The 27,912-nt window shown below is 39.1% G+C and overlaps 3 protein-coding genes across 12 annotated transcripts; 2 read left to right on the plus strand and 1 right to left on the minus strand.

Annotated features, from left to right (window-relative positions):
• Positions 1-9,624: 9,624 nt before the first annotated feature.
• LOC147499326 (BSD domain-containing protein) lies at positions 9,625-11,331 on the plus strand. Its single transcript, XM_086561149.1, has one exon. It carries the CDS (start codon positions 9,774-9,776, stop codon positions 11,127-11,129), a length of 1,356 nt encoding a protein of 451 aa, XP_086417275.1. The 5' UTR covers positions 9,625-9,773; the 3' UTR covers positions 11,130-11,331.
• Positions 11,332-15,662: 4,331 nt separating this feature from the next.
• LOC147499327 (uncharacterized) lies at positions 15,663-17,643 on the minus strand. The gene is made up of 4 exons (XM_086563460.1): positions 17,545-17,643; positions 16,125-16,182; positions 15,800-16,021; positions 15,663-15,736 (listed from the first exon to the last, which is right to left on the minus strand). The coding sequence occupies exons 1-4, from the start codon at positions 17,641-17,643 to the stop codon at positions 15,663-15,665; spliced, it is 453 nt and encodes a 150-aa protein (XP_086419586.1).
• Positions 17,644-24,141: 6,498 nt separating this feature from the next.
• Positions 24,142-27,409, plus strand: LOC147499328 (electron transfer flavoprotein-ubiquinone oxidoreductase, mitochondrial-like). Of its 10 annotated transcripts, none has more exons than XM_086559117.1 (8): positions 24,210-24,546; positions 24,634-24,830; positions 25,292-25,371; positions 25,734-25,862; positions 25,959-26,025; positions 26,398-26,435; positions 26,627-26,715; positions 27,189-27,409. In XM_086559117.1, the coding sequence occupies exons 3-7, from the start codon at positions 25,337-25,339 to the stop codon at positions 26,643-26,645; spliced, it is 288 nt and encodes a 95-aa protein (XP_086415243.1). In that variant the 5' UTR covers positions 24,210-24,546; positions 24,634-24,830; positions 25,292-25,336; the 3' UTR covers positions 26,646-26,715; positions 27,189-27,409. The 10 variants fall into 10 exon arrangements, 7 of the variants coding, with proteins under 7 accessions (XP_086415245.1, XP_086415243.1, XP_086415246.1 ...); XM_086559120.1 differs by lacking the exon at positions 24,634-24,830 and having other exon boundaries at positions 24,210-24,421; positions 24,522-24,546; XM_086559119.1 differs by lacking the exons at positions 24,210-24,546; positions 24,634-24,830 and adding an exon at positions 24,142-24,191.
• Positions 27,410-27,912: the final 503 nt, after the last annotated feature.

Raw genomic sequence — 27,912 nt, forward strand, 5'->3', positions numbered from 1 at the left:
ATTGCCACGCCCTTGGAACACTTATTTGTTAAAGAAATTTTATCAATAAAGCTACATTGTTGTATATTCCATGTTTTCAGTTACTGTAAATTCAAGGTTAGGTTATTTATGTGTGTTATTACAATCCACTCAGTTTACTTTCATCGCCAAATCATGTCATTCGCACCGCAAGCACCACTAGTATACGCGCACTGTCAATATTTTTTGAAGTTTCAACGCTCTTAGTGAGCAATACGCTTTCATAAGCTACCACGCTCCCCGTGAGCAGCACGCTCTCTTGAGCTTACAGGCTCCATAGCCTCTCCAATTCTCACAAGTTGAGGACCTATACTTCTAGGATCAACTCAGTGAGAATGCTCTCAGTGAGCAGTACGCTTTCATAAGCTACCATGCTCCCCGTGAGCAGCACACTCTCTTGAGCTTACATGCTCCATAGCCTCTCCAATTCTCACAAGTTGAAGACCTATACTTCTAGGATCAACTCAGTGAGAACGCTTTCAGTGAGCAGTACGCTTTCATAAGCTATCATGCTCCCCATGAGAAGCACGCTCTCTTGAGCTTACAGGCTCCATAGCCTCTCCAATTCTCACAAGTTGAGGACCTATACTTCTAGGATCAACTCAGTGAGAACACTCTCAGTGAGTAGTACGCTTTCATAAGCTACCATGCTCCCCGTGAGCAGCACGCTCTCTTGAGCTTACAGGCTCCATAGCCTCTCTAATTCTCACAAGTTGAGGACCTATACTTCTAGGATCAACTCAGCGAGAACGCTCTCAGTTAGCAGTACGCTTTCATAAGCTACCATGCTCCCCATGAGCAGCACACTCTCTTGAGCTTACAGGCTCCATAGCCTCTCCAATTCTCACAAGTTGAGGACCTATACTTCTAGGATCAACTCAGCGAGAACGCTTTCAGTGAGCAGTACACTTTCATAAGCTACCATGCTCTCCGTGAACAGCACGCTCTCTTAAGCTTACAGGCTCCATAGCTTCTCCAATTCTCACAAGTTGAGTACCTATACTTCTAGGATCAACTCAGCGAGAACTCTCTCAGTGAGCAGTACACTTTCGTACGCTAAAAACGCTCTCCGCGAGCAAAACGCTCTATTAAGCTAACATGCTCCATAGCCTCTCCAATTCTCCCTAAGTTGACGACCTATACTACTAGGATCAACTCAGTGAGATCGCCCTCATGGGAAATACTTAACGAGCAAAGCACTTTCTTAAGCCAAACCTCAGGCTCTATAGCTACTAAGTACCGCAAGCATCATAAAACAAACACTAGCTACAAGCAGTCATGCATAAGCAAAAACATGCATTCCATACACATTCACCAATAGAACTGCCTGCCTAAGGCCAGGGAATCAGTTCGCGAATTCACCGATCTACTAGGTTTACCTAGGAAATCCATATCGGTGTTTCTTACAAGTGGTGCAAAATCTCAAATTGCCACTTTCGTGGAAACTAGTTCGTTGAGTATCTGTATCAAAAGGCGAACTGCTCAAGCAAGCCTGAGAAGCCAGTTCTATTATTTAAACTCTCTCACAGAGAGAACAACTAGTCGAATTTTCAAAAAAAATGTCTTCACTTACAAACAGACAAATCAATCATCACCAACCACATGCTTATGCTTATCAAGAGGGGAGTACTACCGGTAGAAGGGATATGACTTCGCGGTATGGCTGAGCTACAATGAAGTGCACCCGGTTTCTTCAACTTCCGATCCCCGCTTCCAATAGCTCAATGTATTAACTCGCCAAGATAAAGATGATCTTCACAAGTTCGATCATACTCCTTTTGCGCTTTGCGAGCAACCACTTGACACTGCTTGGCATACACAGTCACCGACGCCAGTTGTTTCTGCAGGTCCATCATTGCCTTAACCAGTACAGTCTTCTCTTTCAGCGTGTCCTGATGTTTGTTCCTCAAGGACGTTAGCTTCTTCTTATCGGCTTTCAGCAAAGACGATCCTAGCTACCATTTCCGCCACCATCGCCGCTACCCGGGATCTTTGAACAATTCACTTCAACCTATCGTACCCCGCCAAAAACTGCAATGAGAACGCTACTGTTAATAGTCCTCACTTATGTTGCAATAAATCGATACAACTAGAAAACTCACCAGCAGCTCGTCTTCAGAGTAGTTTCCAAACTTTCATTATCCAGCTCGTCTTTATCACCATCTAGCACTATTCCTTCCAAGAGGCAGCTCGCTATAGAGGCCAAATGGAAGCTGCAATCAGAATGCTTCACCATGCGCTTCTTCCCCGTCTTCCCAATATAGAATAAGTCGTGCCCCACATCACCAGGACGCGGGGACGAGTTGCCAGCCGCCGCATTGTGACCTCGCTCCAGGTTGCCATGTTCTTCCTGGTCCAGATCGTCGCCCCCTCTATGACTTGGAGATCGGAACACGATCCCCCCAGGTAGCCCATGCCCTTCCACCTTGGCATGTTTGCCTTTCTACGAACCAGAATCAGCAGCTTTGCGCTTACCATGATTCCCATAAGGATGGGGTCTAAACTCCATCTCCTCCATCACAAGGGGAGAGGTTTTCACGTCATCACCAGCAGTGTTTTCACGTCGTCCAGCCATTATAAAATCTACAAGCGAAGCCAATGATCAGCGAACTACTACCCGAAAAAAACTTTCGAGATCAAACAAACTACCAAGCAACAAAAACACGTACCTGAGGTGATCAGCAGAGGGAAGAATGCAAACACTATCTAAAAGAACAGAGTAATTTGAAGAAGAAGATGAGCAAATGCTCTTCAGATTCTCGAAATAGTTCTATTTATGCCCAAGTAACGTACCTTCCCTAGGCACGCCATAATTACATCGAGACGCCAAACGTCAGGCCACCTGGCAACCATCATTTCGTATTTCCAAACGTCCATATTCCTACACATGTCACGCACGTGCAGAAATACTTCGGCTCTCCAGAATAAAGAGCACGACATACGTCCTACTATATCCACAGTTCGTACAGAGTCACTAGCTCTCGTTATATGCGACCCACAATGCTAAGGACAGATTAAGGACATGACACTCATTCAGGGCCACATGTTACTTAAACTCACCTACTTTTACAAGGAGTCGTCTACGCAACCACACAGATATAGCAATATCGCCACTTGTACATTCAACCATGCAAGAGGTAATTAAACAAAACAAAGAAGCAAACAACAAACATAGCATATAAGCAAAAAGATGAACTGGTCGGGCAAACCCAGACCACAGTTCGCATCTTAGCCGAGCTGCTGAGTCTACTCAGGAAATCCAGCTCGGCTAACCACCATTCATCATCATATTGGCACCCCAGACCAATACGGGGCACCGTGGATTCAAGAGGTTCACAAACGAAACAAGAAAAGTTTAACCGCGCCGTGTTACCTCGAAAACCAGCTCTATTGTATCACACATTACAAACATCAACATCAGCAATATACTTTCACGACTCACCAGCCCCAGGTAGAACAACCAAATTTGTAGCCGCTAGTGAGTCCTCAACTTCGACATCCCTCCCCTCAATCATAACTAACACACCATCCACATCTAAGTTCACAAATACATCTGACATAACAGCATCAGGTCGAGGTTCAGCAACCTCTTGAGCAACGACCGAAGAAGTAAGAGCATCACTTGCATATCCCTGTACCTGTACCACTGAGGTACGGAGAGCCCCACGTTCATGCTCCTCTTTCAAAGCTTTATAATCGGCTTCCAGCTCAACAAAATCAACATCCAGAATATCATAAGCTTTAGTAGCGTCCTGAGCAACGCCCTTGCAGTGTATGGCGTAGTCATTCAACCTACCAATTTCTACAATAGCAACGTTAATGTTCTTTTTTCAAGAACAGTAGTTTGTAGTTTGAGGCGGTTCGTCCACCTCGGTCCTTCAAGAAATTTTCGCCAACTTAAGCTCTTGGTACTCCTCTTCACCACTTCAAGTTCCGCGGTGATCTATGCCATACGCATCCCGAACCCCTTCATTTCGTCTTCAACCGCACCACGGTCTCTCTATCGATTTCAAATAATGGGCAATCTCCTTCAGCTTTTGAAATCCACTTACAAGCTGCAATCGCACACATACAACAGCAATCAGTTCGCAATAGTTCTCATAAACGAGCAATCAAGCCAAATTTGGACAGTTTCACTTACCAGACATTGCGCTATCTCTATCCGCTTCAGGTTATCAGCCAGCCCCTTGGCATCCAGCTCCTTACGGTTGCTATCCAGAGCTATATGTTCAAGCAAGCAGGCCGATACCATACTCAACCTGAAGCTGACATCAGTTCATTTCACAGTCCGCTGCACCCCCTGCTCATCCAAGTACATTATCTGCGACTCCAAGTCATCAGCAGTCATAATCGACTTCCCACTAGCCTTACTTGGACCTTTCGCCTTCGCCAGCGGGGTAGGTTCTCGCAGCACAGGGGACGAGCTCGGTCTAGCTCCAAAAGTTGCTAAGTCTATAACATGTTCCGGTCTCGACCGAGTACTGCGAGTGGCTTTACCGTCAAGCTCGACCACCACCAGAACTGCCCCCCGTACTGGAACTCTCCCCAAGCGCATGCTTTACAGCTTTGGTAGCCTTTGTAGCGTCCTGCTCCGACGCGTCTGCTTTCCTCTTCATCGAGCTGCTCTGTGCACGAGGGTTGAAGACCACCCTCTCCAGCTCCATAGGCGCGTCAATTGACCCCCCTTCATGTCGCCAGCCCGACCCACCAGCCCCCGAAGCACCAGCACCTCCGGAGGGTCGTCTAGAACTGCCGCAACCCCGATTCCTATCTTCCCTGGTGACCAAATCGCTTGATCGTTTCTCCATCACCCCTTCGATCACTAGCTTGACCCCGAGCCCTTTTCTTTTGAGCTCTTCTTTTCTCCCTGATCGCTGGACCTCCTTTTTCTACAAAGAAATGAGCTACTTCCGGTAGTTTCGCTTGTTTCTGGACTCGAGTTAACCGTGCGAACCTCTCCATCTCTTGCCGATTAGTTCGTGTTTTTACAGCGAACTCTGCAAGTAGAACAAAAACACAGGTCAGTTAATATAACAATAACTCACCCATTAAAACGACATGAGTTAGACACTCCCACCCACCGGAGATATTGCAAATCCTAGTTTGCAACTTACATCCGCTAGCACGCGAGTTGGTTAACCAGCGAAGAACGGCCTCTATGTCCAAGCCTCGTTGATTTACACCGGCCCATCACACCGAACGTGTCGTCATAGTTTGCAAGCTAAAGTTGAAATTACCAGATCGCCTTATAACGAAGTGCTCAGTAATATCAGATACCTCTATGTGGTATTCACCACTCGCATTCAGTAGATTGAACACCTTGAACAGCCGCCAAGTGTTACCAACAAACTGACAAGGGGATTTCCAACAATGAGCTAAAAAGTCACAAACCATCTTCGAGAACGGTATTTGCATATCGCTTCTCACCGGTGACCCTCCTGATTATTACCCCACCGTTCGCGGGTTGTATTCCTCACTCCGCGACATTTTCACTTTCGATACGGTTCAGTATATCTCCGTGTCGGGGTATATCTATCCCGTAAGCTGCCCTCAGTTCGGGAATCGCACTCGCTGCAAGCCGATCCACCGTCCTAGGGGGTAACCCACTTGAGGACAACCCCTCATCACGACCTGACATGCTAGCCACAGCACCCTCAGAGCCAGATCGTATACCACCCTCATCTTCCCTAACTTCACCTTCACCATACTCATAACGACTTTCAACACTCACCGACTTTTCAATATCCTCCTCATACTCACCACAACTTAGAGATACTTCCTGAACCTCTTCCGATCGTGTATCGTCAGAGTCAGACATTTTTGCATTTTCTTCTTATCAAATACCCAAACCTAAGCAACAAAACCTGACACCGACCTACTTATTAGACACACAACACTAGCCCAAGCAAAAAGAAAACTGAAAATGGAAAAGCAAGCGAATAAAAACACTCACTTTGAGAAACCCCTGGCCGCTTTTTTTTGAAGAAGAAAATAGAAAATAGCTTTTCGGTTCCCCAAATTTGATTTTGTGCAACCGCCGTTCGGTTCAAGAAGTTATGATTATAACCACATTCTAGCCCGCTGCGTGTCTCAAGGACTGTCTTTTCAAGATTCCGAAAAATGCGGCGACACGTTTCCCTGCCAACTGCTATGATTCTGTTATGTGCCAACCATGTGCCAACCTCCACTTCACATCAAGTCGTTATACAACACAACTCGACCTTTACGGTGCGGCAGTCAGTTCCGTTCACACCAGCCCGCTCTTCCACTCATGCTCAATACGTACTGCCGTTTTCTCTCAGCAGATCGCTCCAATGTACAACACAATCTACTGAGAGGGGGCTGTGTAAGGGAGTAATATTCTCATTGAGGAATATTAAGCACGCGTTAAGCATAAGCAGAGATCGTAGCGAACTCACGTCATTGACCTCCGAGATCGATTCGTGAGCAGCTCGCTTCATGTTGGTGGTATACTTCAGCTCGCTCAAGAATACCTCAAGGCAAATGAACGACCTAAAGCAGAACGCTTCGAATAAAGACACCATCCCTTATCCAGATGTAATCATCACCAGAGCCTTACATGTACTTTCAATCACCGTGATATATGCACTACTGCAGCCACTCCCAATCATCACCCATTTCCTACCAAAACCAACCTAACACACATTCATAATCTCTACCTTACATATGTACATGTCAGTGCATGTGTCTCATGGATGAACACCCCTTTATGCCTATAAATACTACCTACATGAACTACGTGAGACCTGATTCTTCTCTCCTCCTAGAATCAAGAGAAGATACGTAGGCAGCTCGCTCATCAGTGAACTCGGTCTCTCTTAAGTCTAATCCCATTCTCCCTCCTACCTTGTATGTAAAGGAAAGATGAAACACACCTGGGTTATCTGCGTCTTGATTATGTTATTTTTCACAATATATCAACTCGCAAGCCTGGGTTTTATACTTCACAGAAGAGGTGGACCTCCAACTGCCCAATGATTATTGAGGTTGAGATCCAGCTCAGCAGCTTTCTGTTGTTCGGTTGTAACCGTTTTCTGACACATCTCATCCTAGTCAGCAATAATTTGTCGAGCCAGGAGATATACTTCAAAATTTGATTTTCGTCCTGCTGGCAGATTTTCAGGTAAAAGTGGTTCAGCAGCAGCCAAATTGTCAGACGTTCATACTGCATGAGATAAAACTGCTGCCAAGTGTTTGGGGGAGTCGTGGAAATGTGGAATGGAGTATTTAACCCGCTTTTTGTATTTTCCTTTAGGCCTCTACCACGAGAATAAAAAACAAAAAAAAAGAGAGACTTGTCCACAGACAGCAGTCGAAGTACAAACTTGTTAGAGAAAGTCAGAAAACTCTAGAGCCGTAGAGCATATTAAAAACTTTAGAACATATTAAAAGAACATATTAAAAACTTTAGAGCATATTAAAAACTTTAGAGCCGTAGAATAGAATCACTCAAAATTTAAGCCTTTGGATCTCTCTAGATCTAACGGTTTGGAAAGAATTTGAGCAACTAATTTCTCAAATTGGTTTTTTCGGGTTCTACCAATGAACCGGCCGGTTCAACTAATCAACAAATGAGCACCCAGAAAGAAACAAGAACACACAGAAACATCTCGTCTTCTTCACCAAGCCTACAAATTATTAGTTCTCCTCCCTCTCATCCGTCACACTCAAGTATTTTTGCTGCAAGCTCATCATTGTTTCATGTCAATGCTTTTGCATTTCATTTTAGGAAAGACAATGTTGTGAAAGAATACCAAAACAATTGATGCATCAATACAAATCTCACACATACTAATTTTACTTGTTGGACTCAGAATTATTTTTGTATAGTGTTGTTCCATTCCATCTCAGGTTATTGTTGAAAAAAAAAAGGGTTGATCACATCCATAAAAAATAAGCAATTTGTCATTTGTGTTTAGTTCGTCTTTTTGTCGAAAGTGTAGGGCGAGCTCTTCTCTAAGAAATGCTGATATAGCTTACGTAGAGAAAGGAAAGGGAGAGATGTGTCAGGTGTTTAATTGGACTTAAAAAAAAAATTGGTGAAGAAGACGATGAGGTTCTTCTCTCTGTCTCTGTATAGAATGCTATTGTTGTAGTTGGGAGGATAACAATTAAATTCTGAACCGGCCGGTTAATTAGTTGAACCGGTTTAATATATGAGAAAACCAGCTTGAGAACTTTCTCACCTCAATTCTTTTCAGACCATTAGATCGAGAGAGATCCAAAGGCTCAAATCTTGAGCGGCTTTATGTGCCTTTTATATATGTCCTTCAAACCGCTCCCATATATTAATTAGAGTTGGAAATTAAAAATCTTAGAACCTAATAAGAAATAATGTTTTCCTTGAAAGAAGTTTTGTTTGATTTCGTTGGGAAACTATTCTCAATCCTTCAAAGAGCAGAAGATAACTTGAGCTATTCAAATGCCGCAGCCGCTACCAATGATGATGACGATGTTGAATTAGCAAGACCACCGGGTAACACTACTCGTCAACCTGAAAATTGGGCGAAAATGGTGATAATTTACTCCTTTCCAACTGTTATTACTCTTGTCACCCTATTTTTCCAAGTCAAAGACACTCACCATAATCTTCTGCCCGTCTACTTCGTATCGTTTACCCTACTCAATGCATTTTCATTTTGCATTATTTCTCTTTCCCTGCGCTCGAAATTCACTCGCCTATCTCTAATCTTCGAACAAATTGGTACTGTTTTAGCTTTTCTCTCGTTTTTCTTGGCAGTCCAAATAATATTACCACCGACAGTTGCATGGGTTGCATGGGTTATCTGCGTCTTCATTATGTTATTCTTCACAATATATCAACTCGCAAGCCTGGGTTTTATATTTCACAGAAGAGGTGGACCTCCAACTGCCCAATGATTATTGAGGTTGAGATTGATCCAATATTTTCAACACCCATATACTACACAGAACTATAACAGTGGATTGTTTTATTAATTAGGATTTGTCATATAAACGATATAGAGGCGGTATTCACGTTATGTAACTATACTATATTGAACAAACTAGAGCGAGATACAGCATACCGATCATGGTAAATGTTCTCGTTACAAAATGTACAGGGAAGCCACCATGGGTGTATAAATGGAAGGCTCCGTTTTCTAAAGGGTTTGCGTGATCTAAGAACAATCATTATGGTTGAACAAGACCCTGCAGTATTTTCTTATACAAATTATTAACTTACTGAGCAAAAAAATACAATAAAGCTAGAGGTACATATGCTTGTTTCACTTAATTACCAAGAAAACCATATACTTAAACTGATACAATAGCAGTAATTATTATACGGTTAATTAATTGTTTTAATTTATACTACGTTATATTTTTATATTTTTTTGTTCAAGAACTTGAGTTTTTTTATATGAATTCCTCTTGGTGGTGAATTTTATGTATGAATACATGGAATATCTATTTGTGTCTGTACAAACTCAATTGTGTGTGGTCACTTCTGATTCATGTATTTTATGCACGTGTGGGAATTGGGAAGTTTTTGTGACTAATGTTTTAGGTGTAGCCATGTGATTAACTAGTGATGTAGCCATGTAGGCGTATGCTTGACTTGATCTAATAGCGTACTTTAGAATTACGAGCCCTTGACTCATTTCTTTATCTTTAAGCTCACTCCAATTCAACTCATTTCTATTTCTTCCCCAACACCAAATCGAATCTTAAAAAAATCCCCAAATCATCGGAAACCCTAACCCTAATTCACCATGGATTTCTTCAAATCAGTCTTCTCAGATGATCTAGAACCTTCCTCACAACCCAACCCAACTCAAAATCCAGATTCTAAACCAGACCCCCAACTTGAAACCATTGAAAACAATGAAGAATCTGTCAAAGATTCAAACTTGACTACTAATTCTTCAAATTCAAGCGTTTGGAGTTTCGGGGGCTTGATTAAAACCATTGCTAATAAGTCTGAATCAGTTATTCAAACATATAAGAAAGATTTAGAAGAATTCAGCTCAGAATTGAAGAAAGAAACAGCTGTAATTCGTCAAGTTGCTAGTAAGGCTGTTAAAGAACTACCTGCTTCGCTTGAAGTTGGGGCATCGGTTGCGCAAGGGTCGCTGGAATCAGTTGGGCAGGCAATTGATGATTTGGGAAGCTCTGTGTGGAGAGGGACAGCTGGAATTATTACTCAGGGTAAGGATGTACTTCTTTCTTCTGATCAAGATAGTGATTTTAATGATAGTGTAGGGAATAGTAGTAATGTTATGAGAGACAATTCGAGTCGGTACAGTAGATTTGATGCGCAGGTTCGCTCGATTCAGATTGATGTCAATACTTATAGTGAGGAAGTTGAGGATTTGGATGAGTTTGAGAAATGGAAACTTGAGTTTGTGTTGGGGGAGAGAGATGAGGAGATTGATACTTTGCTTAGTGAGAATGGGGTTATGGATAGTGTTTATAGGAAGCTTGTTCCGAATACGATAAGTGATGAGACGTTTTGGAGTAGGTATTTTTATAAGGTTTATAAGCTTAAGCAAGTGGAGGAAGCTAGAGCTAATCTTGTGAAAAGAGCGATTTCGGGTGATGATGAGGATTTGAGTTGGGATGTTGAAGATGAAGAGGAGGAGGGAGAGGCTAGTGTATCTGTGTCAAAGGGGGAGACATTGGAAAGTAGTCAGTTGGGGGAGAAGGATCTTGAGGGATCAGTTGTTGGGACTTCTGATGAGGATGGTAAGATGGAAGAGAAGATTGGTGAAGAGGAAGTTGTTGTACAATCAAAAAGTGGAGATGGGGAAATTGAAGAAGTTCCGTTGGAAGGAACTTCAGAAATTTCTGAAGTGGACGACAAAAATTTGATAGAAAAGTCTGAAGAAAAGTTGGTTTTGGATGGGAAGACTGACTCTTGCAAGGATAGTGATGTTTCAGTTGTCTCTACTCAGCCATCACTGCCTGAGGAACAAGACCTTAGCTGGGACGAGATTGAAGATCTTAGCGGCATTGATGAGAAAAAGGTAAGTGTCAGTGACAGCCCAAATAGAGCTGATTTGCGAAAGAGGCTGAGTGCACCTGATGACGAGGAAGATCTGAGCTGGGACATTGAAGATGATGATTAGCATTTGAAGCCTTGGCCATATGGCAATAAATGGTGAAAACAATCTGGCATTGTCTTTTTCTTTTCAAGTTTCTTTTTATGTGTTCATTTGTGCATTTACAATAAGTTGATCTCATTGATTTGTTAAACTGTACATACATATCTGTACCATATAAGTGGTGCCGGAAGAAAAATATTTCTGTCAAATATATTATGTTTACATCTATGTTGTTCAGTTGGAATTCTTTGTAGTTTCTTGTCTTTATCTAATGGTATTTTGTGGTATTTAGTTTGGTTTGTCACTGGTGTTTTTGTGATTTGCTGGAAAACCTTTTTCTAGTTTTCTGGAGTTGTATAACATCATATTCGTGAATCCTGTTTCATATTTTTAATTTTTGGTCTAGCCTGTAAGCCTATAACTTAAAAAAATTCTTATGTTATTGTGGTGCAAACTATCAAGTTCTTTGTAAATCAAATTCGTTGTATTCTATGAAATCTTTCTTTTCCTCTATCCATACTTGAAGATATTCATCACATGTCGTGTGTTAAGGGTTTACATGGAGCTTCTTGAGGCATGATCTTGGTATACTTCTTGGGTGAATTAATTGGTGTATGCAGTTACCCGATGTGGAGTGTATACCCAAAACTGAGACCATGCATGACAGTGCATACCCAAAACATTGTGCTCCTCCAAGTGATGTACTCCCATGGTCCTGAATCCCAGTTATATAGACCCGAAATCCAAAAGTCCAAGTTGCCATTCCTTTTGTATTGCCACCTTCTTTGTATTGCCACCTTCATTGGAAAGTCACCAACTAACCACGATGTATGTCATATCTGCTATCGCGTGGACGCTTGTGTGCATTTCACGTTGTTCACACTCAGTTAGAGATGCTCTGACATATGGTCATTGAATCACAAATTTTTTGGGGTATGGAAATTGTTCACCAATGGGTTTCTGAAAGTTTTAGTTCTCAAGTCTCGTGCTCTGCTTGTAATCTGGAAACTATTCCAGGATGCAAAGAACTGAAAAGTTTTGTTAGACAAGTAAAAGTCATTCATACATATTGGACCATTAGAGAGGGGGGTTGAGGAGAGACCACGATAACTCAGTACTATTATTTAATTGTTTCACCTAGTGCAGTAGCTAGAACTTTGATGATAGTGCCTCTGCTCTTGTATTTAGTGGTTGGTTCCTTTTTCAAGAAAAAATGACAACACTTCAACTGATGCCGTTTTTTTACACTACATTTAAACAGGGTTTCCGGTTATATTCAGTGTTACTGTTTGGGTATTCAGTTGGCATGGTTGCAATTAGCTTAGAATTTATTTACTAGTTTGGGAACCCTGTGAAACTTTAGGACAGAGAATCTGAAGCTATAACTACTTGATGATTGACTACTGTTGATAAAGGTGATAAGGGAATGATGTAACCTTCTTTCTCAACATAGTTCTTCAGATGCTTTTTCATTGTCTAAGTGTTTTATATTCTATCTGATTTTTGTTCTAATTGTGACCATTTGAATACGTCTATGTAGAACCGAGCTTACAGGTTATATCCGAGTTTTGATAGAGTTTTACAATTTGTTTGGTACATTACATATCGTGTCAGCTAACCACCCATTTGTTTTCTCAACCACGCTCCCTCAGTATCCCAATGGAAGTCTCAAAGTATTCTTGGTATAGCATGAAGGTGCCCAAAAAGTGTAATGGGTAAAGTTTTGTGAAGTTGCATTTGCATTAGTTCACAACGTCACACATTTATTTAGGCTCCATTTAAAATTCAGTGAGGGTTTCTTGCAAATCTCTGAACCCGGATGGTCTATGGATAGTGGATATAATCCATGAGCGTAAAACAATCTCATCAAGCTGGTTTATCCGTTCCATGTAAGTTTCCACTTTTCAAAGAAACGCATTTTTTGTCATGCCAGATTGCCAGTAAGCAGTATTCCATTCTCAAGTTCACTGAAGTGACATGTTTTGGAACACAGCAATTCTTGCTCAAACTGTGATTTATTTATCTCTTGCTCCCTGCGATCTGTGTTTCCAAACAGTAACTAAGTGAGAATGCCAATGCTAATTCTAATAGTTGTGTTAGCTATATCATCCATATCTGAGAACTACCAAATTGCAATCCCCATAGGGAGAGTCCATGTATAATGGCTGCACACTAAACGAATAAAAAATTGCTGACCTGGATATAAAAAGGTATTTGTTACTTACGACCCCAATTTGTGTTGGGCATACTCCCACAAAAAAAAAACTATTATTACAAGTGTGCCATTGGTTTCAAAAAATCTAAAAAAAAACAATTATTACAAATATGCCAGTGGTCTCTAAAAAAATTAAATTCGAAACCCCAAACTTAAAACCATTTAGTTTCGTTTGGACTAAGTCCCAAACGACTTGGCCACACCGGTTAAGAGCCCAAAAAATAGAACTTTAAATTTTTTTCAAAGTTCAAATCCCAAACGACATGGCCACACCGTCTGGACTGAGTCCAAAACGATGTGATCATGTCGTTTGGGATTTGGACTTAGAAAAAAATGGCCACACCGTTTGGACTTAGAAAAATTCCCAACGATATGGCCACTTCGTTTGGACTTAGTCCAAAACGATGTTTGGACCGCGATGAGTTGGATTTGAACTTTGAAAAAATATAAAGTTACGTTTTTGGGCTCTTGACCCGGTGTGGTGGCGGTCGTTTGGACTAAGTCTAAACGGTGTGGCCAAGTCGTTTGGGACTTAGTCCAAACGACCTAGCCGAGTCGTTTAAGTTTGGTGTTTCGAATTCAATTTTTTGGGGACTAATGGCATACTTGTAATAATTGTTTTTTTTTTTTAGATTTTTGAAACTAATGACACACTTGTAATAATGGTTTTTTTTGAGAGTCTGCCCAACACAAATTGGGGTCCGCCAGTAATAGGACCCTATAAAAAATGTGAATTGCAAATTTGCAATTGCCATAATCACCCAACTTAATTGTTGTCGAAACTGTTTTGGGATTATCGTACTTTTACCTTATTTCAACAATTTATATTTAGAGCATTTCTAGGTGGTGGTAGCATTTTCTTCAAATTTGAAGACGAAATTTGGAGAAACTGGATGCAAATTTTGACCAACTTTAAGTGGTCGCAAATATCAACCGCAAATGTGATTGTAGACTCCACCATGCGCGCCATTAGTAATGTCGCGCGCAAGTATCACTGTCTTGCGTGCTATCGAGTAGAAAGTTGGAAATTTCACAAATTATTTCATTCTCATCCAACACTCCAAAACTATCTCTACAACCATTTCATTTTACCGTGGCTTTTTCTTCATCATTGCAAAAAACTAGCCAACATACCGACGTTAGCGAATCAACTCAACAAGCATGTTATTTTGATACACTCGATCAAGAGAGGTGCTAAATTTGCACCTTAAGAAAACACCTTGCATTATCATGCAAGTATCTGAATGCAAGGTGTCATAAAGCACCACATTGCCAAAGTTATATGCTCATATATAGAAGTTGTAACGAAGATGGTGAAGAAGTAAAATTTTTGAAATGCATGTATGATATATGTCATGGTATGGAATATATATAGACAGTTTGTTGATATGCACGTGTTGTGGCGAGGATGATCATTGGTATATGTATTTTCCCTATACACATATATCATGCCTAAATGGTTGTGATGGTGTTAGAGAGCTGAAAAAGTTCGCAAACTTTGAAGGAAAATGTATTGATTTATTGAAGTGTTTAGTGTGTGGAAAATGTGAGTGGTTGGGTGCTGTAATGGAAAAGGTTAAGAGTGGTTAATCATTTTATTTTCTATGACTATGTAACGTAATATGTTTTTTTAATATGAATAAACTTTTATTTTATATAAATATATGTTAGTTTAAATTAAAATATATGTATATATAATAAAATATAAATTGATTAACATTGTTTATTGATGATTAAGAATAAACATGCATCTATGAAATTAAATTAAATTACAACAATCAACGTCGGTCACCCCTAATGCTCCATAGATGCTCCACAAGGTCGTTTTTAAGTCTATCATGCATAGTCTTTGATTAAACTCGTAGAGTCCCCTCAATGAAGTGTTCCCGAGTAGGTGGGATATGTGGTTGCCCTTCTGGATCAGGAATGTATCTCCTCATTTCATAATTTTTATTCTTAGCTCCGATTATCATATTGTGCAATATTATACATGCTCTCATAACATTACTCATTGTCTCCACATGATATAATTTGTAAGCTTTTTCCAAAATCCCAAATTTAGATTGCGAAACCTCAAAAGCTCTTTCAATATCTTTCCTTACAGCTTCTTGCATCGTTGTGAACCACTTCGTCTTTAGAGCATTAGGTTTTGAAATTGTTTGTATAAATGTCGCATAGTCAGGATAGATACCATCAGCTAAATAATAACCCATATTATAGCTATGCTGATTTACATCAAAATAAACAGGTCGAGAAGTACCATTGATCACGTGCTCAAATACCGACGAGTTGTCAAACACGTTGATGTCATTGTGTGACCCTAGCATCCCAAAGAAATAATGTTATATCCACAGGGCTTCGGTTGCAACAGCTTCGAGAATAACAGATGGTTTTCCAGAACGACCACTGTAAGCATCTTGCCATCCAGTTGGACAATTATGTCATTCCCAATACATGCAATCAATGCTTCCCAACATACCTGGCCATCCACGTATGGCAGAATGTGCAAGCAAGCGTTTTGTATCTGCAATATTTGGCCTTCGCAAGTAGACTGAACAGTACAATTTGATAATTGCATCACATAAATGCCTCAACGCTTGGTTTCCAGTTTGCTCGGAAATGTATAATTGATCGTCAATTTGATCAGCCACCGTACCATAACCAAGAATACGCAAAGCTGCAGCCACCTTGATCAGATGATCTATATCAGGTTTACCAGCATTGTTAAATTTTAGGCTGAAAGTACTTAAAATGAGTCTGAATATCGTTGAAGATGTGAAGGAATAAAGATTTTTTTTTTATACCAAAGCGCCGTTTGAAATCCTCTTTCGAAAAAACAGGACGATCGACGAAGTAGTTGGCCTTCAAGATTTACAAAGTCAAAGCATAGTTTCTATCTTTCACTTTTCGACCCTTCTTTGAACCACCATGTGGTGTCTTCGGAGCATGTACTTGTGCTTGTGCAAGTATTATAGGAACTGTTATTTCAATTCATAATGTAAATTTCTACAAACCGTGAAAACTATGCGCAGCGGAATTAATGGGTTCTCACGATTTTGGATATAAAATCATACATGTAGATCATTTGTGATGATAACTCGAGAATCCGAGATCGAAGAACCTCTTGATCTTCTGTTGTATTCTTATGCACAAAGTGGATGTTGTGTGGGCAACGATCTTCCAACCTCTTCTTTCCCACTTGGCCTCTCTCTCTCACACAACCTTAGAACCAAATTGGATCTGTTTTTGCTTGAGTGATGTCTGAGAAAAAAACGGCAAGAGTAAGAGGTTTCTTTTTATAGGCTACAACAGGGACCATGAGGAGAAATTAGGATTGGGCCTCCTGACGGGCTTGAGCTTCTTATGTTCGCCCAGAACACACAGCCCAAGTCCATCAACAAATGACTTATTCCACTAAAGGACATTGTTGCACTACCGCCCTAATCCCAAATTACGTGTCAGCGTTTATAGGCTCCATATTATATGCTCGTTGATCTCCCCGTGTTTAAGATATCGAATGCCGTTGATTAAGTCAAGTTACTGACAACTACATTAATCAGCTTCTTATGTCCTTGAGTAGTACCACTCAACCTCATTGTCATGTCGGATCAAATCCACCTGCAGGGTTTACATGACAATCCTTATGAGCTCCTCAAGGGGACATCATCAACTCGATTTCTTGCGGGACACGGGTTTCTTCTATAATTAACAGCACACCTTACATACAATGTCATTACCCAATCCATCGAGTTTGTTGATTTACAAATGAATCTCACTAATTGATGATTTAAAGCAATGTACAATGCACGTAAATACCCGTTATTATATCCAGATTAAGAGGACAAACATCCATAATAACAGAGGCGTTTGTTATCTTATATAGTCAGTATAAAGAGAAACAACCTCACTTGGTCATGTTCAATACACACAAAGTGTACTAGTGTAATCCTATAGTCAAGATAGACTAATACCAGATTATACTACAACCGTATCAATGGTTTGTCCAAATCCATCTAGGTTGTGAACGATTATTTATACTTTATAAGGTACTGATGATATGATCTTCTGTGTGTCACCACACATCATATCATCTACAACATAAAGTATTAGACACATGCATATAACTAATAACATATATAATATGCATAATATTTGCCCATATGATTCTCATTCAAAATATAAAAAAATAGAGTTATTACAAAAGTAATGATTTTAGTATATAACCCTATCAAGTACATCCAAATGGTACTTCATAAGGGGAATGATGTTAACAAATTCTTCATCAAGACTACACCATAACAACATATTTGTGAGACTAGCCATTTTTGAATTGTGACGGTAATTTGGCGTCAGAAATGGATGAAAATCGATTTACTTGATTTGTTTTAATTATGGTATTTATTCTAAAACAAACCCACGGCTAATTAATTAAGGCACGTGTTAGGTCACGCAGCTCTCGTAAATTTGTAACAAAGTTTTATCGATCTCTTCCATGAACACCATTTTTTTTTTGAAGAAACCCAAAACTTCTTCTAAAGCTGTGACACGAAGAGTCTTACTCACATCCATAAATACTGGTTCTCTCTCTCAATTTCTCTGAAATTGAAAACAATGGTTATTTTTTTATTAGTTGATTTTGGGTTTTGCAATTCACTCATGGAAGTCATGTGTACATGTGCAGGCATTTGATACCAAGTCTGGCTTTGTCCGCAATAGAACAGTAAGTTTCCTCATTCTGTAGTTACTGATAGAATTTTTGTTCCTTGCTGCTCTTCAAAGGAATCACTCTTATTTGTATGCTTGGCGATTACGTTCTTAGCCCTGAAGCATGGAAAAGCGATCCACGAAGCATATTATCTGAAATTCCTAGGACTTACATTCTTGACTTTCTTTTCAAGATGGATCACTTACTAAACGATCAGTATTTTGGGTGGAACCCAAGTCATATTCTCTAGATGTTTCTCCTGAATCTATCATATTGTTATCAAGCATTAGATTGTTGAAGGTGGTCAAGATTTTTGAATAGCATCATTTTGCTCACTGATTGAATGATTTAGAAACATACTAGTAAATGAAAGTAGCATAGGTGGACTTTAACTTGAAGGTACTCGCATATCTTGTCACCCATTGATCCCACCGGAGAAAAAGGTCTCATATAGTGATTATATTTGTTGAATACTACTTTCAACTCTTATTATGTTTAGTAACTGTAATTTTTATGCAAATACTCTAGTGTTTGTCTTTTGAGCTGGTGATTAAACTTGATAGCTTTCCTATTTAATAAGCAGTTCAGTTTCCAAAACACTTGTTTAGGTTTGGGCTACTGGGACACTTGCCTTGGAAATATCATTACCTTTCACCGGGGGTTACTGTAGCTTTGCAGCTCAGTAGAAAAGATTGTTAACCTATGATTTTAGATGGTTTCATGGTCTTTGCGATCATCTGATGCACGCTCTCGCATTTGCAGCCTGCGAGTTTGCTCTCTCCAATCCAATACTTAAAGCCCGATAGGATGATATCGTATGATGTGCCAACTTCTTTGTACAGGTTTGTTTGACCGGAAATTCTTCTTTCATCTCAGTATATCTATGTTTGTAAATATGAAAGTTAGTTAAGGGGGCCTTTTAGTTTTAAAAGCAAGACATAAAACACTTTACTTACATAGTGATACTGTGAAATGTGGTAGTTGGGTATTAAACTTGATCAGCACCATTGAATCAGGTGTGTGATGCTACCATTCAACAGATCTTTTCTTCTGGAAATAAGAAAAGTATGGTTGTGTCCTGACTTGGTAGAACTTGAGACTTTTCTTTAGATGATATATAAACGGGTGGTTGAGGGTCCAGAATTTTCAGACATGCCTTTCTCTATTATCATTACTTTCGTAATAACAATGATGTTTCTCTTTCTTGTAGAAGCAACACTAACCATGCACATGACCAACCTCCTCATCTATGCCCGAGGGATCCCGCAATACGAACTTGTAAATCTACCACATTATCTTTGGACTGAATCAAGATATTGTCCCTGCGTGTATATGAGTAATAACATGTTTTCCATGGTTTGGATTCTAAATTATAAATGTTCATATTTAGTACATTTTATCAAAAGTCTATTTCTTATTGTCCCAAACTAAGGTATATCAAAGACGATGAAGGCCATCCAAAGCTGCAGATCAATGCTCAAAACTGCCTCCACTGCAAGGTATTTTGCCGATTCCACTAAGTCATAGCCTTAACGAGGGATAACATGGTCTAACTATCATTTTATATCCAAATTCTAGCCTATCCAATCCTGGTGACCTCTGCAACATTACCCTCGCATATCTGTCTAGACTGATATATCCTAAGCTATGTTACAACTTGTTTCGGAATTAAAACAAAGCATCACTGGGTTACTCCTAATGTGCTGGAACTTTCATGTGCCTAACTTTGACCCGTTAAACCCACATACTGATGCCACATCAGCCATCCCGTCCCTCCTGCTCACTGAATTTCTTGTACTTATATTCATATATATTTTACTATCTGTTCAAACGTCTTAAATCAATTGCATGCATTTTTTATCTTCAGGCATGCGACATCAAAGATCGAAAGCAGAACATTGAGTGGTTATAGTGTGCCGTTTTTTTTATCTACAATATCTTATAATGTGTCATTTTATAAACAGTGAGCACTTGCTTAGATGGTTATAGTACATGTCTTCAATGTGACATTGCGCGTGGCCGCGGTTCAGTTGCTCGTGGGTGTGGCAAGTTTTTGAAGTTTTTTCTCAAGTTTCCAATCATATTTTTGTTTTCAGGTGTTCCATGAAAGATTAAGTATCCGCCTGCCTGCCTACGTGAGAGGAATCTAGCTTTCTTTGTGGTAATCCTGGCTGTCCTTGGCTATATAGTAAGTGTTTCGAATTCTATAACACCTAGGCTGGTTTCGAGTAGTGCTTGGCATTGTTGTGTTAATGAAAAATCATTGATTTCCTGCTGCCACCACTAGTGTATGTTGCTGCCACATTCCTCTTTGGTTTCCCTGATATGGTCTTCATAGCTATTTTCTTCATTTAAAATATGTAGCACGTGTTCCGTTTGTACATCTGTTGTGAGGGTGTTGTCCATCCCTTATAAGCAGGGTGCTGTCCAAATTATCTATAGTTTGGTTACTCTTGTATAGCATAGGAATTCCAATGTTATTCATCTGGCGTCTCCTAGATGAAGATCATTTTACCAGCCGTAAGAAAGAGTCTATTAAGTTTTCATCATATCTTATGTCTTGCCCTTGATTAGCAATTGTCATATGCAATATACTCGGGGCGAGATTTATACTTTCTCATCTTTTATTAGTTGATTAATAAAATTTGTTTCTTTCTTTGTGAAGGGCAAGTTTAGAGTTGACAAGTTCTTTTCACTTGGTGGGAGCTTTGAAGGTGCTTCATTTCTACTAGACCTTGGATATTTTTGAAGAAGATATACCTTGTAGTTGTATATCGCACTTGAGAAGTGTTACAGTTATTTGATAATAAATTTGAGAGGTATAGAGTAAATTGTGAGTGTTCATCTTTGTATACTTCGTAGACTATTTTTGAAATGTGAAATAGATTATTTAGCAATTTTGGGTTGGTGAAATTTTAATTGTTGAAGGTATACTTGTGTATTTTGTGGATTGTTTTTTAAATAAGTTGTCTCTTGGACAATTCTTCAGAGTACAAGACTGCAAAATGATTGCTCATATAGCAAAATAATAATAATATATATTTTTTTAAAACTAAAACACATTTACTGACGCCATAATGTTGGTCACAAATGTGAAAACACCGTCACAAATTTGTGACGCCAAACGCTATCACAAAAAATGTGACAACATAGTACCGTCACAAATTACTGACGCCACAATGCCGTCACAAATATTTGTGACATCAAGGTGCTGTCACAAATAAAAGTGACGCAAATTGAGACGCTAAATTTCTGACGCCAAATAGGCGTCACAAAAATTATTTGTGACGCCAAATAGGCGTCACAAAAAAATTGTTATGGTATAGTCCGTTGGAGAAGATGAAGAAGAAGACGACAATGAAGATGAAGATGAAGATTGAAGGGGAAAAATCTCATACACTTCATGATCTATTTTTTGGCAATGTGTGTGTGTTGTTTGTTGAGGATTGATGTAAAGTGATTGAGTTTTTTTTATAAAAATGTTTGAGTTGAGTATATGTAAAATAAAGAAGGAGATGCGTGTAGATATATGGAATTATGGATGTAGAATTCCGGCCGTTTTTTGCTCGTTTTTTTCCCGTTGGAGCACGCAACATTAGGAGTGGGGTGCGACAGTACCACTGACGCGTGGTGCTGGTCAAAGTCAAAAAAAAATTTTGTGGCGACATTACCATTGTCTCTCCGCATCCAAAATGCCAAATTTGCGAACAAGAATGCGGCTGGATAGATGATGCAACCGAATTTGCTTCCACCTAGAGTTGGAATTCCGAAAAATTCTGAATTTTGGAAGCAAATTTGAAGAATTTGGGAGGTGATACTATCACCTAGAGATGCTCTTAGAGGACATTTTATCCTTTACTGTCCTTGAGATGTGCTAGAAGTGTTGCTCTCGTCGAAAATGTCACTGATTTGAGGAACAACATGTGAAGATAAACAAGAGAATTTTTGTTTTTAATTGAATCTGTAGTATCTCGTACACACAGCAGGACATTTTTTTTGGTGATTTAATCGGGCACTCATCAAATTGTATTGGGCAGCCTCCGGCCCAAGCCCGACAACTAAGTCCAACAAAAATACCCCAAACCTCAACGTATACCAGCTACCATTTTTTTCAAACCTTTTTAGCCGGTATCATCTCTCTCACAATACTGAACCCCAAACAAAAAAAAAAACTTCGAGTTTTCTGTCGTGTTCATACTTCGAGTGTTGAGTTGTGAATCAACAATGAGAATTAAAGTTGGCGATTTTACCCGATTCGAGTCGTGTCTCGTTTGAGTATATACTCAAATTTGGTTGGGTTGATTAAACTTGATTATGTTGATTAAATTTGATTGGGTGAAAGATTGGATTGATTAAACTTGATTGGGGTAGAAGATTGGGTTGATTAAACTTGAGTTTGAGTTTGCCCAAGCTTGATGAAGTCGTTTCGAGTTTGAGTTTGAGTTCGAGTTTGGGTTGATTAAGTGGAAGTTGATTTTTAAAATGAACATCGTGATAAACAAACCGAATTTTTTAAGTCCAAACGACCCAGCCATGTCGCCCAAGAGAGTCCCTAAACGACCCTACTATGTTGTCCTGGAGACTGCCCAAACGACCCACCATATCGTCTAGTTAAAAACCAAGAGTTTTGTCTCAAACGACACACGCAGACCACTTGAGTGTACACTCAAACGACATGGATAAACCGATTGACGAAGTAGTTGGCCTTCAAGATTTCCAAAGTCAAAGCATAGTTTCTATCTTTCACTTTTCGACCCTTCTTTGAACCACCATGTGGTGTCTTCGGAGCATGTACTTGTGCTTGTGCAAGTATTATAGGAACTGTTATTTCATAATGTAAATTTCTACAAACCGTGAAAACTATGCGCAGCGGAATTAATGGGTTCTCACGATTTTGGATAGAAAATCATACCTGTAGATCAGCTGTGATAACTCTGAGAATCCAGAATCAGCAACCTCTTGATCTTTTGTTGTATTCTTATGCACAAAGTGGACGTTGTGTGGGCAACGATCTTCCAACCTCTTCTTTCCCACTTGGCCTCTCTCTCACACAACCTTAGAACCAAATTGGATCTGTTTTTGCTTGAGTGATGTCTGAGAAAAAAATGGCAAGAGTAAGAGGTTTCTTTTTATAGGCTACAACAGGGACCATGAGGAGAAATTAGGATTGGGCCTCCTGACGGGCTTGAGCTTCTTATGTTCGCCCAGAACACACAGCCCAAGTCCATCAACAAATGAGTTATTCCACTAAAGGACATTGTTGCACTACCGCCTTAATCCCAAATTACGTGTTAGCGTTTATAGGCTCCATATTATATGCTCGTTGATCTCCCCGTGTTTAAGATATCGAATGTCGTTGATTAAGTCAAGTTACTAACAACTACATTAATCAGCTTCTTATGTCCTTGAGTAGTACCACTCAACCTCATTGTCATGTCGGATCAAATCCACCTGCAGGGTTTACATGACAATCCTTATGAGCTCCTCAAGGGGACATCATCAACTCGATTTCTTGCGGGACACGGGTTTCTTCTATAATTAACAACACACCTTACATACAATGTCATTACCCAATCCATCGATTGATTCACAAATGAATCTCACTAATTGATGATTTAAAGCAATGTACAATGCACGTAAATGCCCGTTATTATATCCAGATTAAGAGGACAAGCATCCATAATAACAGAGGCGTTTGTTATCTTATATAGTCAGTATAAAGAGAAACAACCTCACTTGGTCATGTTCAATACACACAAAATGTACTAGTGTAATCCTATAGTCAAGATAGACTAATACCAGATTATACTACAACCGTATCAATGGTTTGTCCAAATCCATCTAGGTTGTGAACGATTATTTATACTTTATAAGCTACTAATGATATGATCTTCTGTGTGTCACCACACATCATATCATCTACAACATAAACTATTAGACACATGCATATAACTAATAACATATATAATATGCATAATATTTGCCCATATGATTCTCATTCAAAATATAAAAAAATAGAGTTATTACAAAAGTAATGCTTTTAGTATATAACCCTATCAAGTACATCCGAATAGTACTTCATAAGGGGAATGATGTTAACAAATTTTTCATCAAGACTACACCATAACAACATATTTGTGAGACTAGCCATTTTTGAATTGTGACGGTATGGATGAAAATCGATTTACTTGATTTGTTTTAATTATGGTATTTATTCTAAAACAAACCCACGGCTAATTAATTAAGGCACGCGTTATTAGGTCACGCAGCTCTCGTAAATTTGTAACAAAGTTTTATCGATCTCTTCCATGAACACCATTTTTTTTTGAAGAAGAAACCCAAAACTTCTTCTAAAGCTGTGACACGAAAGAGTCTTACTCACATCCATAAATACTGGTTCTCTCTCTCAATTTCTCTGAAATTGAAAAAAATGGTTATTTTTTTATTAGTTGATTTTGGGTTTTGCAATTCACTCATTGAAGTCATTTGATACCAGGTCTGGCTTTGTCCGCAATAGAACAGTAAGTTTCCTCATTCTGTAGTTACTGATAGAATTTTTGTTCCTTGCTGCTCTTCAAAGGAATCACTCTTATTTGTATGCTTGGCAGTTACGTTCTTAGCCTGAAGCATGGGAAACCTGATCACGAAGCATATTATCTGAAATTCCTAGGACTTACATTACTGACTTTCTTTTCAAGATGGATCACTTACTAAACGACTGTATTTTGGGTGGAACCTGAAGTCATATTCTCTAGATGTTTCTCCTGAATCTATCATATTGTTATCAAGCATTAGATTGTTGAAGGTGGTCAAGATTTTTAAATAGCATCATTTTGCTCACTGATTGAATGATTTAGAAACATACTAGTAAATGAAAGTAGCATAGGTGGACTTTAACTTGAAGGTACTCGCATATCTTGTCACCCATTGATCCCACCGGAGAAAAAGGTCTCATATAGTGATTATATTTGTTGAATACTACTTTCAATTCTTATTATGTTTAGTAACTGTAATTTTTATGCAAATACTCTAGTGTTTGTCTTTTGATGGGTGATTAAACTTGATAGCTTTCCTATTTAATAAGCAGTTCAGTTTCCAAAACACTTGTTTAGGTTTGGGCTACTGGGACACTTGCCTTGGAAATATCATTACCTTTCACCGGGGGTTACTGTAGCTTTGCAGCTCAGTAGAAAAGATTGTTAACCTATGATTTTAGATGGTTTCATGGTCTTTGCGATCATCTGATGCACGCTCTCGCATTTGCAGCCTGCGAGTTTGCTCTCTCCAATCCAATACTTAAAGCCCAATAGGATGATATCGTATGATGTGCCAACTTCTTTGTACAGGTTTGTTTGACCAGGAAATTCTTCTTTCATCTGTATATCTATGTTTGTAAATATGAAAGTTAGTTAAGGGCCTTTTAGTTTTAAAAGCAAGACATAAAACACTTTACTTACATAGTGATGTTGTGAAATGTGGTAGTTGGGTATTAAACTTGATCAGCACCATTGAATCAGGTGTGTGATGCTACCATTCAACAGATCTTTTCTTCTGGAAATAAGAAAAGTATGGTTGTGTCCTGACTTGGTAGAACTTGAGACTTTTCTTTAGATGATATATAAACGGGTGGTTGAGGGTCTGTAAATTTTCAGACATGCCTTTCTCTATTATCGTACTCGTAATAACAATGATGTTTCTCTTTCTGTAGAAGCAACACTAACCATGCACATGACCAACCTCCTCATCTATGCCTGAGGGATCCTGCAATACCTGAACTTGTAAATCTACCACATTATGCTGGACCTGAATCAAGATATTGTCCTGCACGTGTATATGAGTAATAACATGTTTTCCATGGTTTGGATTCTAAATTATAAATGTTCATATTTAGTACATTTTATCTAAAGTCTATTTCTTATTGTCCCAAACTAAGGTATATCAAAGACGATGAAGGCCATCCAAAGCTGCAGATCAATGCTCAAAACTGCCTCCACTGCAAGGTATTTTGCCGATTCCACTAAGTCATAGCCTTAACGAGGGATAACATGGTCTAACTATCATTTTATATCCAAATTCTAGCCTATCCAATCCTGGTGACCCTCGCAACATTACCCTCGCGATATCTGTCTAGACTCGATCTATCCTAAGCTATGTTACAACTTGTTTTGAATTAAAACAAAGCATCACTGGGTTACTCCTAATGTCTTTGGAACTTTCATGTGCCTAACTTTGACCCGTTAAACCCACATACCGATGCCACATCAGCCATCCCGTCCCTCTCCCGCTCACTGAATTTCTTGTACTTATATTCATATATATTTTACTATCTGTTCAAACGTCTTAAATCAATTGCATGCATTTTTTATCTTCAGGCATGCGACATCAAAGATCGAAAGCAGAACATTGAGTGGTTATAGTGTGCCGTTTTTTTTATCTACAATATCTTATAATGTGTCATTTTATAAACAGTGAGCACTTGCTTAGATGGTTATAGTACATGTCTTCAATGTGACATTGCGCGTGGCCGCGGTTCAGTTGCTCGTGGGTGTGGCAAGTTTTTGAAGTTTTTTCTCAAGTTTCCAATCATATTTTTGTTTTCAGGTGTTCCATGAAAGATTAAGTATCACGCTGCCTTCTGTGAGAGGAATCTAGCTTTCTTTGTGGTAATCCTGGCTGTCCTTGGCTATATAGTAAGTGTTTCGAATTCTATAACACCTAGGCTGGTTTCGAGTAGTGCTTGGCATTGTTGTGCTAATGAAAAATCATTGATTTCCTGCTGCCACCACTAGTGTATGTTGCTGCCACATTCCTCTTTGGTTTCCCTGATATGGTCTTCATAGCTATTTTCTTCATTTAAAATATGTAGCACGTGTTCCGTTTGTACATCTGTTGTGAGGGTGTTGTCCATCCCTTATAAAGTGGTCTTTGTCCAAATTATCTATAGTTTGGTTACTCTTGTATAGCATAGGAATTCCAATGTTATTCATCCGTCTCCTAGATGAAGATCATTTTACCACCGTAAGAAAGAGTCTATTAAGTTTTCATCATATCTTATGTCTTGCCCTTGATTAGCAATTGTCATATGCAATATACTCGGGGCGAGATTTATACTTTCTCATCTTTTATTAGTTGATTAATAAAATTTGTTTCTTTCTTTGTGAAGGGCAAGTTTAGAGTTGACAAGTTCTTTTCACTTGGTGGGAGCTTTGAAGGTGCTTCATTTCTACTAGACCTTGGATATTTTTGAAGAAGATATACCTTGTAGTTGTATATCGCACTTGAGAAGTGTTACAGTTATTTGATAATAAATTTGAGAGGTATAGAGTAAATTGTGAGTGTTCATCTTTGTATACTTGGTAGACTATTTTTGAAATGTGAAATAGATTATTTAGCAATTTTGGGTTGGTGAAATTTTAATTGTTGAAGGTATACTTGTGTATTTTGTGGATTGTTTTTTAAATAAGTTGTCTCTTGGACAATTCTTCAGAGTACAAGACTGCAAAATGATTGCTCATATAGCAAAATAATAATAATATATATTTTTTTAAAACTAAAACACATTTACTGACGCCATAATGTTGTCACAAATGTGAAAACACCGTCACAAATTTGTGACGCCAAACGCTATCACAAAAAATGTGACAACATAGTACCGTCACAAATTACTGACGCCACAATGCCGTCACAAATATTTGTGACATCAAGGTGCTGTCACAAATAAAAGTGACGCAAATTGAGACGCTAAATTTCTGACGCCAAATAGGCGTCACAAAAAAATTGTTATGGTATAGTCCGTTGGAGAAGATGAAGAAGAAGACGACAATGAAGATGAAGATGAAGATGAAGATTGAAGGGGAAAAATCTCATACACTTCATGATCTATTTTT

Source organism: Coptis chinensis, chromosome 5 (assembly GCF_015680905.1).
Source record: "Coptis chinensis isolate HL-2020 chromosome 5, ASM1568090v1, whole genome shotgun sequence".
NCBI lineage: Eukaryota > Viridiplantae > Streptophyta > Magnoliopsida > Ranunculales > Ranunculaceae > Coptis > Coptis chinensis.

Excerpts from the sequence above, each read along its gene's own strand:
- LOC147499326 (XM_086561149.1), top strand. The coding sequence starts at position 9,774 with ATGGATTTCTTCAAATCAGTCTTCTCAGATGATCTAGAACCTTCCTCA.
- LOC147499327 (XM_086563460.1), bottom strand. The coding sequence starts at position 17,643 with ATGGCTAGTCTCACAAATATGTTGTTATGGTGTAGTCTTGATGAAGAA. Across the intron at positions 16,183-17,544 it reads ATTTGGATGTACTTGATAGG|GCCAACTACTTCGTCGATCG; the intron begins GTTATATACTAA and ends TAAATCTTGAAG. Across the intron at positions 16,022-16,124 it reads GGATTTCAAACGGCGCTTTG|ATCATCTGATCAAGGTGGCT; the intron begins GTATAAAAAAAA and ends AACCTGATATAG.
- LOC147499328 (XM_086559119.1), top strand. The coding sequence starts at position 25,337 with ATGATATCGTATGATGTGCCAACTTCTTTGTACAG. Across the intron at positions 25,372-25,733 it reads GTGCCAACTTCTTTGTACAG|AAGCAACACTAACCATGCAC; the intron begins GTTTGTTTGACC and ends CTCTTTCTGTAG. Across the intron at positions 25,863-25,958 it reads TGTCCTGCACGTGTATATGA|GTATATCAAAGACGATGAAG; the intron begins GTAATAACATGT and ends TCCCAAACTAAG.